Consider the following 12666-nt stretch of genomic DNA (forward strand, 5'->3'; position numbering starts at 1 on the left):
GCAAACTTTGACGGAGTCCCCCAATAACAGTGTGGTCCTCCTAAGTCACATTTGGGTGGTTAACACACACACACACACACACTCAGATGTTATCCAGACTTGCACTTTGAAACAATGAAAAGGACCTACAAGCCACGGTCCATGTAAATCACATCACACCCAGGTGACTGCCAAACACACACACACACAGCATCCATAAAGAATGATGATAGATTAAATTATTAGTTCATTAAGTGGTACACTGGATTATATTTACCCTTTCAGGCTCTGGATGTTTCAGGTCCAGATCATTGTTTGGAAAGCTGTTTGGTTGCGGCTTTAGGCAGCTCACAGTCTTCTGAATCTGGCTGGTCTCAGTCTTCGTGTGTAACAGATAGAGAATGAAGACAAAAGAACAGTAATCTGACAGTTACTAAAAATGCATCACTCAAGAGGATGAATAGACCATTTCACTATCGGCAAATAGCGTAAGGTACACATCGTGCATGAGAAACATTCATTAAAATCTGTCCTAGGTCAATGTTACCTCTTCAAAATCTTGCACTGAAGAAGAATGCATGGCTTCTGAGCCTTGCTGAGGCATTTCTTCATCAAGATCCTGCAACAAAGAAAAGATGGCACAAAGATTAGACCAAGTGCTCTTCTTGCAACTGTACTGGGCAGGCCTGTGCTTCTGTCTTTAATTTGCATGTGTGTGTGTGTGTGTGTGTGGGGGGGGGGGGCTTTCCACTCAAGAAATGTTTTCTTCTGAAAAAAATACTGGCTACAATAGTTAACAACTGATTCCTTTGCAATCATCCATCCTCTTCCACTTATCCTTATCAGGATTGTGGGGTAGCAGTTTTGGGGCCTATACCAGCTACCATAGGGCAGTACAACCTGGACAGATCACCAGTCTAACATGGAAGGACAAGCATTTGCATTCACACCAAAGGGCAGTTTTGAATCACCAGTTAACCTAACCCCATAAGCTACATCTTTGGACTGTGGGAAGAAGCCAGAGTACACAGCCAGAGAGAGCCCATGCACTAAAGCAGTAAAAAGTGCCTAAAACAAGTTAAGAAGTTGTATAGTACTATCTATCTTAATGTTCAAGCCTGAGTTTCAAAAAATTTCAACATAGAAACAAAGCACATGCAGTCAGTTCTGCATGCTGTAGGTCAAACTGTCAAGACATACGAGAAGACCCCTCCTAAAACCAGAGTGATGTCACCATGAAGCAAACTTTGACGGAGTCCCCCAATAACAGTGTGGTCCTCCTAAGTCACATTTGGGTGGTTAACACACACACACACACACACACTCAGATGTTATCCAGACTTGCACTTTGAAACAATGAAAAGGACCTACAAGCCACGGTCCATGTAAATCACATCACACCCAGGTGACTGCCAAACACACACACACACAGCATCCATAAAGAATGATGATAGATTAAATTATTAGTTCATTAAGTGGTACACTGGATTATATTTACCCTTTCAGGCTCTGGATGTTTCAGGTCCAGATCATTGTTTGGAAAGCTGTTTGGTTGTGGCTTTAGGCAGCTCACAGTCTTCTGAATCTGGCTGGTCTCAGTCTTCGTGTGTAACAGATAGAGAATGAAGACAAAAGAACAGTAATCTGACAGTTACTAAAAATGCATCACTCAAGAGGATGAATAGACCATTTCACTATCGGCAAATAGCGTAAGGTACACATCGTGCATGAGAAACATTCATTAAAATCTGTCCTAGGTCAATGTTACCTCTTCAAAATCTTGCACTGAAGAAGAATGCATGGCTTCTGAGCCTTGCTGAGGCATTTCTTCATCAAGATCCTGCAACAAAGAAAAGATGGCACAAAGATTAGACCAAGTGCTCTTCTTGCAACTGTACTGGGCAGGCCTGTGCTTCTGTTTTTAATTTGCATGTGTGTGTGGGGGGGGGCCTTTCCACTCAAGAAATGTTTTCTTCTGAAAAAAATACTGGCTACAATAGTTAACAACTGATTCCTTTGCAATCATCCATCCTCTTCCACTTATCCTTATCAGGATTGTGGGGTAGCAGTTTTGGGGCCTATACCAGCTACCATAGGGCAGTACAACCTGGACAGATCACCAGTCTAACATGGAAGGACAAGCATTTGCATTCACACCAAAGGGCAGTTTTGAATCACCAGTTAACCTAACCCCATAAGCTACATCTTTGGACTGTGGGAAGAAGCCAGAGTACACAGCCAGAGAGAGCCCATGCACTAAAGCAGTAAAAAGTGCCTAAAAGAAGTTAAGAAGTTGTATAGTACTATCTATCTTAATGTTCAAGCCTGAGTTTCAAAAAATTTCAACATAGAAACAAAGCACATGCAGTCAGTTCTGCATGCTGTAGGTCAAACTGTCAAGACATACGAGAAGACCCCTCCTAAAACCAGAGTGATGTCACCATGAAGCAAACTTTGACGGAGTCCCCCAATAACAGTGTGGTCCTCCTAAGTCACATTTGGGTGGTTAACACACACACACACACACACACTCAGATGTTATCCAGACTTGCACTTTGAAACAATGAAAAGGACCTACAAGCCACAGTCCATGTAAATCACATCACACCCAGGTGACTGCCAAACACACACACACAGCATCCATAAGGAATGATGATAGATTAAATTATTAGTTCATTAAGTGGTACACTGGATTATATTTACCCTTTCAGGCTCTGGATGTTTCAGGTCCAGATCATTGTTTGGAAAGCTGTTTGGTTGCGGCTTTAGGCAGCTCACAGTCTTCTGAATCTGGCTGGTCTCAGTCTTCGTGTGTAACAGATAGAGAATGAAGACAAAAGAACAGTAATCTGACAGTTACTAAAAATGCATCACTCAAGAGGATGAATAGACCATTTCACTATTGGCAAATAGCGTAAGGTACACATCGTGCATGAGAAACATTCATTAAAATCTGTCCTAGGTCAATGTTACCTCTTCAAAATCTTGCACTGAAGAAGAATGCATGGCTTCTGAGCCTTGCTGAGGCATTTCTTCATCAAGATCCTGCAACAAAGAAAAGATGGCACAAAGATTAGACCAAGTGCTCTTCTTGCAACTGTACTGGGCAGTCCTGTGCTTCTGTCTTTAATTTGCATGTGTGTGTGTGTGTGTGTGTGTGTGTGTGTGGGGGGGGGGGGGGCTTTCCACTCAAGAAATGTTTTCTTCTGAAAAAAATACTGGCTACAATAATTAACAACTGATTCCTTTGCAATCATCCATCCTCTTCCACTTATCCTTATCAGGATTGTGGGGTAGCAGTTTTGGGGCCTATACCAGCTACCATAGGGCAGTACAACCTGGACAGATCGCCAGTCTAACATGGAAGGACAAGCATTTGCATTCACACCAAAGGGCAGTTTTGAATCACCAGTTAACCTAACCCCATAAGCTACATCTTTGGACTGTGGGAAGAAGCCAGAGTACACAGCCAGAGAGAGCCCATGCACTACAGCAGTAAAAAGTGCCTAAAACAAGTTAAGAAGTTGTATAGTACTATCTATCTTAATGTTCAAGCCTGAGTTTCAAAAAATTTCAACATAGAAACAAAGCACATGCAGTCAGCTCTGCATGCTGTAGGTCAAACTGTCAAGACATACGAGAAGACCCCTCCTAAAACCAGAGTGATGTCACCATGAAGCAAACTTTGACGGAGTCCCCCAATAACAGTGTGGTCCTCCTAAGTCACATTTGGGTGGTTAACACACACACACACACACACACACACACTCAGATGTTATCCAGACTTGCACTTTGAAACAATGAAAAGGACCTACAAGCCACGGTCCATGTAAATCACATCACACCCAGGTGACTGCCAAACACACACACACACAGCATCCATAAAGAATGATGATAGATTAAATTATTAGTTCATTAAGTGGTACACTGGATTATATTTACCCTTTCAGGCTCTGGATGTTTCAGGTCCAGATCATTGTTTGGAAAGCTGTTTGGTTGCGGCTTTAGGCAGCTCACAGTCTTCTGAATCTGGCTGGTCTCAGTCTTCGTGTGTAACAGATAGAGAATGAAGACAAAAGAACAGTAATCTGACAGTTACTAAAAATGCATCACTCAAGAGGATGAATAGACCATTTCACTATCGGCAAATAGCGTAAGGTACACATCGTGCATGAGAAACATTCATTAAAATCTGTCCTAGGTCAATGTTACCTCTTCAAAATCTTGCACTGAAGAAGAATGCATGGCTTCTGAGCCTTGCTGAGGCATTTCTTCATCAAGATCCTGCAACAAAGAAAAGATGGCACAAAGATTAGACCAAGTGCTCTTCTTGCAACTGTACTGGGCAGGCCTGTGCTTCTGTTTTTAATTTGCATGTGTGTGTGTGGGGGGGGGCTTTCCACTCAAGAAATGTTTTCTTCTGAAAAAAATACTGGCTACAATAGTTAACAACTGATTCCTTTGCAATCATCCATCCTCTTCCACTTATCCTTATCAGGATTGTGGGGTAGCAGTTTTGGGGCCTATACCAGCTACCATAGGGCAGTACAACCTGGACAGATCACCAGTCTAACATGGAAGGACAAGCATTTGCATTCACACCAAAGGGCAGTTTTGAATCACCAGTTAACCTAACCCCATAAGCTACATCTTTGGACTGTGGGAAGAAGCCAGAGTACACAGCCAGAGAGAGCCCATGCACTAAAGCAGTAAAAAGTGCCTAAAACAAGTTAAGTTGTATAGTACTATCTATCTTAATGTTCAAGCCTGAGTTTCAAACCACATAGAAACAAAGCACATGTAGTCAGTTCTGCATGCTGTAGGTCAAACTGTCAAGAAATACGAGAAGACCCCTCCTAAAACCAGAGTGATGTCACCATGAAGCAAACTTTGACGGAGTCTCCCAATAACAGTGTGGTCCTCCTAAGTCACATTTGGGTGGTTAACACACACACACACACTCAGATGTTATCCAGACTTGCACTTTGAAACAATGAAAAGGACCTACAAGCCACAGTCCATGTAAATCACATCACACCCAGGTGACTGCCAAACACAAACACACACACAGCATCCATAAAGAATGATGATAGATTAAATTATTAGTTCATTAAGTGGTACACTGGATTATATTTACCCTTTCAGGCTCTGGATGTTTCAGGTCCAGATCATTGTTTGGAAAGCTGTTTGGTTGCGGCTTTAGGCAGCTCACAGTCTTCTGAATCTGGCTGGTCTCAGTCTTCGTGTGTAACAGATAGAGAATGAAGACAAAAGAACAGTAATCTGACAGTTACTAAAAATGCATCACTCAAGAGGATGAATAGACCATTTCACTATCGGCAAATAGCGTAAGGTACACATCGTGCATGAGAAACATTCATTAAAATCTGTCCTAGGTCAATGTTACCTCTTCAAAATCTTGCACTGAAGAAGAATGCATGGCTTCTGAGCCTTGCTGAGGCATTTCTTCATCAAGATCCTGCAACAAAGAAAAGATGGCACAAAGATTAGACCAAGTGCTCTTCTTGCAACTGTACTGGGCAGTCCTGTGCTTCTGTCTTTAATTTGCATGTGTGTGTGTGTGTGGGGGGGGGGGGGGGGGGGGGGGGGGGCTTTCCACTCAAGAAATGTTTTCTTCTGAAAAAAATACTGGCTACAATAATTAACAACTGATTCCTTTGCAATCATCCATCCTCTTCCACTTATCCTTATCAGGATTGTGGGGTAGCAGTTTTGGGGCCTATACCAGCTACCATAGGGCAGTACAACCTGGACAGATCACCAGTCTAACATGGAAGGACAAGCATTTGCATTCACACCAAAGGGCAGTTTTGAATCACCAGTTAACCTAACCCCATAAGCTACATCTTTGGACTGTGGGAAGAAGCCAGAGTACACAGCCAGAGAGAGCCCATGCACTAAAGCAGTAAAAAGTGCCTAAAAGAAGTTAAGAAGTTGTATAGTACTATCTATCTTAATGTTCAAGCCTGAGTTTCAAAAAATTTCAACATAGAAACAAAGCACATGCAGTCAGCTCTGCATGCTGTAGGTCAAACTGTCAAGACATACGAGAAGACCCCTCCTAAAACCAGAGTGATGTCACCATGAAGCAAACTTTGACGGAGTCCCCCAATAACAGTGTGGTCCTCCTAAGTCACATTTGGGTGGTTAACACACACACACACACACACACACACTCAGATGTTATCCAGACTTGCACTTTGAAACAATGAAAAGGACCTACAAGCCACGGTCCATGTAAATCACATCACACCCAGGTGACTGCCAAACACACACACACACACACAGCATCCATAAAGAATGATGATAGATTAAATTATTAGTTCATTAAGTGGTACACTGGATTATATTTACCCTTTCAGGCTCTGGATGTTTCAGGTCCAGATCATTGTTTGGAAAGCTGTTTGGTTGCGGCTTTAGGCAGCTCACAGTCTTCTGAATCTGGCTGGTCTCAGTCTTCGTGTGTAACAGATAGAGAATGAAGACAAAAGAACAGTAATCTGACAGTTACTAAAAATGCATCACTCAAGAGGATGAATAGACCATTTCACTATCGGCAAATAGCGTAAGGTACACATCGTGCATGAGAAACATTCATTAAAATCTGTCCTAGGTCAATGTTACCTCTTCAAAATCTTGCACTGAAGAAGAATGCATGGCTTCTGAGCCTTGCTGAGGCATTTCTTCATCAAGATCCTGCAACAAAGAAAAGATGGCACAAAGATTAGACCAAGTGCTCTTCTTGCAACTGTACTGGGCAGGCCTGTGCTTCTGTCTTTAATTTGCATGTGTGTGTGTGTGTGTGTGGGGGGGGGGGGGGCTTTCCACTCAAGAAATGTTTTCTTCTGAAAAAAATACTGGCTACAATAGTTAACAACTGATTCCTTTGCAATCATCCATCCTCTTCCACTTATCCTTATCAGGATTGTGGGGTAGCAGTTTTGGGGCCTATACCAGCTACCATAGGGCAGTACAACCTGGACAGATCACCAGTCTAACATGGAAGGACAAGCATTTGCATTCACACCAAAGGGCAGTTTTGAATCACCAGTTAACCTAACCCCATAAGCTACATCTTTGGACTGTGGGAAGAAGCCAGAGTACACAGCCAGAGAGAGCCCATGCACTAAAGCAGTAAAAAGTGCCTAAAACAAGTTAAGAAGTTGTATAGTACTATCTATCTTAATGTTCAAGCCTGAGTTTCAAAAAATTTCAACATAGAAACAAAGCACATGCAGTCAGCTCTGCATGCTGTAGGTCAAACTGTCAAGAAATACGAGAAGACCCCTCCTAAAACCAGAGTGATGTCACCATGAAGCAAACTTTGACGGAGTCTCCCAATAACAGTGTGGTCCTCCTAAGTCACATTTGGGTGGTTAACACACACACACACACACACTCAGATGTTATCCAGACTTGCACTTTGAAACAATGAAAAGGACCTACAAGCCACGGTCCATGTAAATCACATCACACCCAGGTGACTGCCAAACACACACACACACAGCATCCATAAAGAATGATGATAGATTAAATTATTAGTTCATTAAGTGGTACACTGGATTATATTTACCCTTTCAGGCTCTGGATGTTTCAGGTCCAGATCATTGTTTGGAAAGCTGTTTGGTTGCGGCTTTAGGCAGCTCACAGTCTTCTGAATCTGGCTGGTCTCCGTCTTCGTGTGTAACAGATAGAAAATGAATATACAGTGCATTTTTGAAGAGGCTTTTGAAACATTAAATAAACTGTATGAGAAAGATAAGTTTCAAGCTATTGTCTTTAAAATATTCACTGTCATGTATAGAGAATTTAAGGCCCTATGATTAAGAGACAAATAGTCAGTGTGATTTCTTTATTTTTTAAGCCATTGCTAAAGGAGTAAAACAATCACCTGTAGCAGCAACGAACTGTCACTAGGGCCCATTTATCTTCAAGGGACAAAATTTAAAATGAATCTAACTAAAGAGGCTACACAGCAAAATCTCCAGTGTTAAATTAACACTAGAGAGTGTCTATATGGGTCCACACAACACTGTTGAGTGTTAAATTAACACTTTTGACAGTGTTATATGTTTAAAAGTAACCTAGTCAGTTTTGAAGATTAACAAAGACTAACACTGAGCAGTGCTGATTTTCTAACACTGGAATATTTCTAACATTTTGAGTTATTTTCCAGTGTTAGAAAATCAGCACTGCTCAGTGTTAGCCATTGTTAATCTTCAAAACTGACTAGGTTACTTTTAAACATATAACACTGTCAAAAGTGTTAATTTAACACTCAACAGTGTTGTATTTAACACTCAGAGGTGTGGACCCTTATAGACACTCTCCAGTGTTAATTTAACACTGGAGATTTTGCTGTGTAGAATCACATTAAACATCAATCACTGTTAAAATTTAGAAACCGAAAGCCATTTTTTATTTCTGCATACCTGCTGATATTTTTTTAGTGCTTTTAGAGGGCTTTGATGTGGCAGCCATCACAATTGCCTGTTTTCCATTAGTACCTACCCCTGTTTTTCCAGTAGGTTATAGTACCATGTAGTTTTTCAGTAACTACTGCACCAAGGTTCCAAGTGATCCAAAGTGATCAGAAAATTTGACATAGACTGAATGCCACCAGGTGGCTGGTCAATGGTGTCACTCGATAAGTTATGAGTGCGCCTCCTTCGTGAAAATCCAAGCCATCATTTTTGAAACTCTGAAATGTTTGAAATAGCGACCAAAATTAACAGCGTGATCCCTGAATTGAACACTAAAGTATAGACTGAGCAGCAGGCATTTTGTCACCTTGACGTCCATGCTTGCTGTGGCATTTATATCACTGGATGCTCGGCTGCATTGCTATAGTTACCCCAGGCACAGTAGGTGATACTCAATTTCAGTGAAAAACTAGATGCCCTAAGTCACGTTAAGCCAATTTGAGTAGGTACAAATGTAAAAATGGCTTAGGGTATGCAATTTATCAGTTCCAAAAAGTACAATTGTAGAAATACCTTGCATCTCCAGAGCCAATCCGAGTCACCATAATTATAGTCTATTTCTTCGCCTGGACTTATGTCTCTGCTTGCAAATAAGCATAGATGGGGCTTTCCATTGATATTTAATATTTTCATCTTAGCACTTGGACTGATGTGGTTGTCGTTGACAAGTCTGCCTAATGACCCATCTTCTTGAGATGCATCCACACTGTGGGGTTAGGCAAAAAAGTATTAGCTTAACTAGTTAGTTAGGAAGCTTTTTTTTTCATAAATCAAAAGCAATGTGTCATTTAATCTTAATCAAACTACACTGATATAATACGCACCACCAGAGTTTTCCATCAAACTTGAATTCAAACATGAACACCTTCAGGCTGTCATGATAAACTCTGTGTCTCCGCTCACATTCTTCTTTTGTTATGAGTTTACCTCTGTATTCCAAAAGAAAGTCTCCTTTTTGGAATGGAACAGTCGTGAAAATGCCCCGACCTGAATTGCAGAGGCATACCAAGTGAGTGACAAAAGACAAAGTGACAAACTCCAAATCTAATCCAAACTAAAGACCAACTTACCTTTGAAGGCATTTATGTAGTGGATATCAAGTCCCAGTTTGTCCCTTCCAGCAGAAACATGACAGACTGCATCCTCCCGTGGAGGAATGCGTCTCCTTCGCATGTTCTCCTGTACGATTGGCTGTATTACCAAAGCATATAAAGTATTACGATTATCGTCATCATTGTCATCATCATCAGTAGTAGCAGAACTAGCAGTAGTGTAGTTTACAGCATAAACACAGCTGACTTATTCATAGTGCTAATTTATGCCTTCTTTTAAAATGTTAAAGGCCTAGTACTCAAAATGGCGACATGTGACATTTCTGTAATGGCGACTGCAGAGAGTGATACAAGTACTGAGAAAGCTTAGGCATCAAAACTGTAAGAAGTTTTTTCTTCAGGCATATAAATAAATACACGACTAAATACACTTATACCCTTGCTTTTATTTTAGGGCTGTCAGCAGAATGGACAGACATTGGACAAACTGCCCGAAATTAGCTAACAGCGACATCAGGGATTTTGACTCAGACTGCGCTGGTTTAATTGTTAATCGCGTTAGTCGCGATGTCGGCATTAACACGTTTAAGCCACAATAATGCTTTAACACCGAGTAAATCCTAACACGGGTTAGCCCGCTTTATCGCGTTGACGCGGTTAGTCGTCAGCCCTATTTTATTTACTCAATGACAAACGCTGGGGCCGTTTTACTTCTTCAAAGACTCACTAACAGTCCATAAAGCATAAATTAAACCAGTTTAATATAGGCCTGTGCACCTATAATTTCATATAGTATTAAAGTCATGGTGCATTTTACATTAAAAAAGGCTTACCTTTGTGTTTTTAATCCGTCTTCGTATTGCCGTCGACATACACTTGTTAAAGGGCACGCGCGCGAAAGTTGTGGCGCCGTTTCCTGTAGGTACCGCCTATATATATAGCCTACCAATCACAATGACTTCCGGCCGTGTGTATTGAAAATGTGTATTAAATTGCAGTACCTACACACATCCACTCTAACTCGAAACGTCGCTGTGCAATACACTGGAATACACAAAAATCAGGTGAGGGGTATAGGTGGACTTTTAAGAAAATCAGAAAATCTTTTAATTATAGTTTAATAAATGAATTTACACTACAGTTTAAGCAAATACAGGTCAAAAGATAAATAATGACCTCATAAGAAGTAGAAAAAATTATTATTTAGACACTTAAAAATGCATTTACAAGTCATGTTTTAGGGGGACACATGAATACACAGCAAAAAGTCGAAATGTCCCCGGAGCCCAGGTACAGCGCAGGTCAAATGTCAATCCATACCACATAGACGCACTCACACACACACACACACACACACACAGGCAAGGTACTCTTTGTGTGTACACTGTAAAAAAAAATCTGTCAAATTTACGGTAAAATACCGGCAGCTGTGGTTGCCAGGAATATACCGTGTAAAAAATGTGGAATCTGTAAAAGACAATACGGTATACTGGTTTTGTAACCCTAATTTTTAAGGTAGACAACGTATTATTTTACCAAAATCATGATAGAAAAAACCAAATATATTTGTCAATTATACAGCAATTTAATGTAAAAAATGCAACTTTCCATAGCTTTTTACGGATATTTGCAGTAAAAAAAAAGTAATAATATAATAATATTTACAGTAATTTGTTGTTAATTTAACAGTAATAGGATAGACCCTATTATTGTAAATAACTGTAAAAATAACAGAAATATGTTAAACCTTATTAAAACCTTTGACAGTAAAAAACACAGTGAAATTGTATAACAAATTACAGCATTTTATTTTGACCAGATACATTTTACGGTAAATTCCTGGCAACCACAGCTGCCGGTATTTTACCGCTAAAAATACAGTACAATATGAGGAACATAAATGGTTTACCGTACATTTTACATTTGCAACCGCTAAATATAGAAAAATCTAAAGATGCTCATATACAACCAAGGTAGAGAATATTACTGATAAACAATGAGAAAATTTGACATACCATTTGAAAACAGACTAAACATATTATTTTCTCTATTCCTACAAAACAGCATAGATCTTGAGAATACAGCATGTGTCCATATATATGGCTGGTAATCCATGGAGGAATGAATAAACATGAAACAAAATATTACCTGCCCCTGACCTATCAACAGTAATGAGTCACTGGGTCCTGCCTTGGTGAAGGAAAGGACTCGGTGGAGTTTCTAATGCGCATGGTGTTGAAGATACAAGCTCTGCAGGAGTACTTCAATGTCCATCAGGAGTTCACTGTGGACTGGCAGGATCCCCTCTGCAGCAAAAAAAATGGACAAAGTTTGATCAGTGCTTGAGCAAAATGCACAGAAATGAACAAAACGTGCTGCCAAAACCAGATCTAATGATAAATGATTTCTTAAGTGTAAAATATACAGTTCTTAAAGGATAGCTATTGTCAAAATGCAACCTGGGCTGTTTTTTTCAGTTTTTTTTTTTTTTTACTGTAAACGAGACAAACATATATCTAAAAGCATAATTACGACAAACAAGCCGTTTTTGAGATTGACCGTGATTTTGTTTTGTGGTCAATAGCCAGTGAATGGGAATACTAGGGGGCCGGGGCATAAATTTGAGCACATCAAAATCGATACAGTAAAAAAAAACAAAAAAAAAAAAAACAGCCCAGGTTGCGTTTTGGCAATAGTTATACTTTAAATCTACTTATGTAAAAGTTATACATAGACAACGCAGCCCTAATCACAATCATAATTTGTTGGAAAACGTATTTAAGTTTCGTATTGATTTATCATAGAACTTGAAGTTAATGGCTGAATGCATGGTGATGAGACCTATCATTCAATCTACATTTTATAGCGTATGAAACTGCTCACCTGGACATGAACCTGAGCTCGGCTGATTAAGATTAGTGTCTCCTGTCCATCTTTCTTTAGCAAAACTTGAATAATACCACTGCTTACCTCTTATTGAATCTTTGGGTGCAGACTTAATTGAAGAGCCTCGTATAAACAGGCAGGGTGTGATGTTTAGGGAAACCAAAGAATACAGCCGCCATCATTTCTGCCAGAAGACTCATTGGGTGCAACGAAGCTTTCATTGTGGACTGGCTAGATACCTTCTG

General features: G+C 40.2%; 1 protein-coding gene across 1 annotated transcript; it reads right to left on the reverse strand.

Moving 5' to 3' along the window:
- Window positions 1-7546: 7546 nt before the first annotated feature.
- LOC146618649 (histone-lysine N-methyltransferase set-1-like) lies at window positions 7547-10684 on the reverse strand. The gene is made up of 4 exons (XM_085370884.1): window positions 9554-10684; window positions 9308-9470; window positions 8997-9189; window positions 7547-7675 (listed from the first exon to the last, which is right to left on the reverse strand). The coding sequence occupies exons 1-4, from the start codon at window positions 9654-9656 to the stop codon at window positions 7547-7549; spliced, it is 588 nt and encodes a 195-aa protein (XP_085227010.1). The 5' UTR covers window positions 9657-10684.
- Window positions 10685-12666: the final 1982 nt, after the last annotated feature.

The sequence above is a fragment of the Diplotaxodon limnothrissa genome, linkage group LG14 (assembly GCF_057381915.1).
Source record: "Diplotaxodon limnothrissa isolate DT_005_m linkage group LG14, D_limnothrissa_male_GT1.1, whole genome shotgun sequence".
NCBI classification, from domain to species: domain Eukaryota; kingdom Metazoa; phylum Chordata; class Actinopteri; order Cichliformes; family Cichlidae; genus Diplotaxodon; species Diplotaxodon limnothrissa.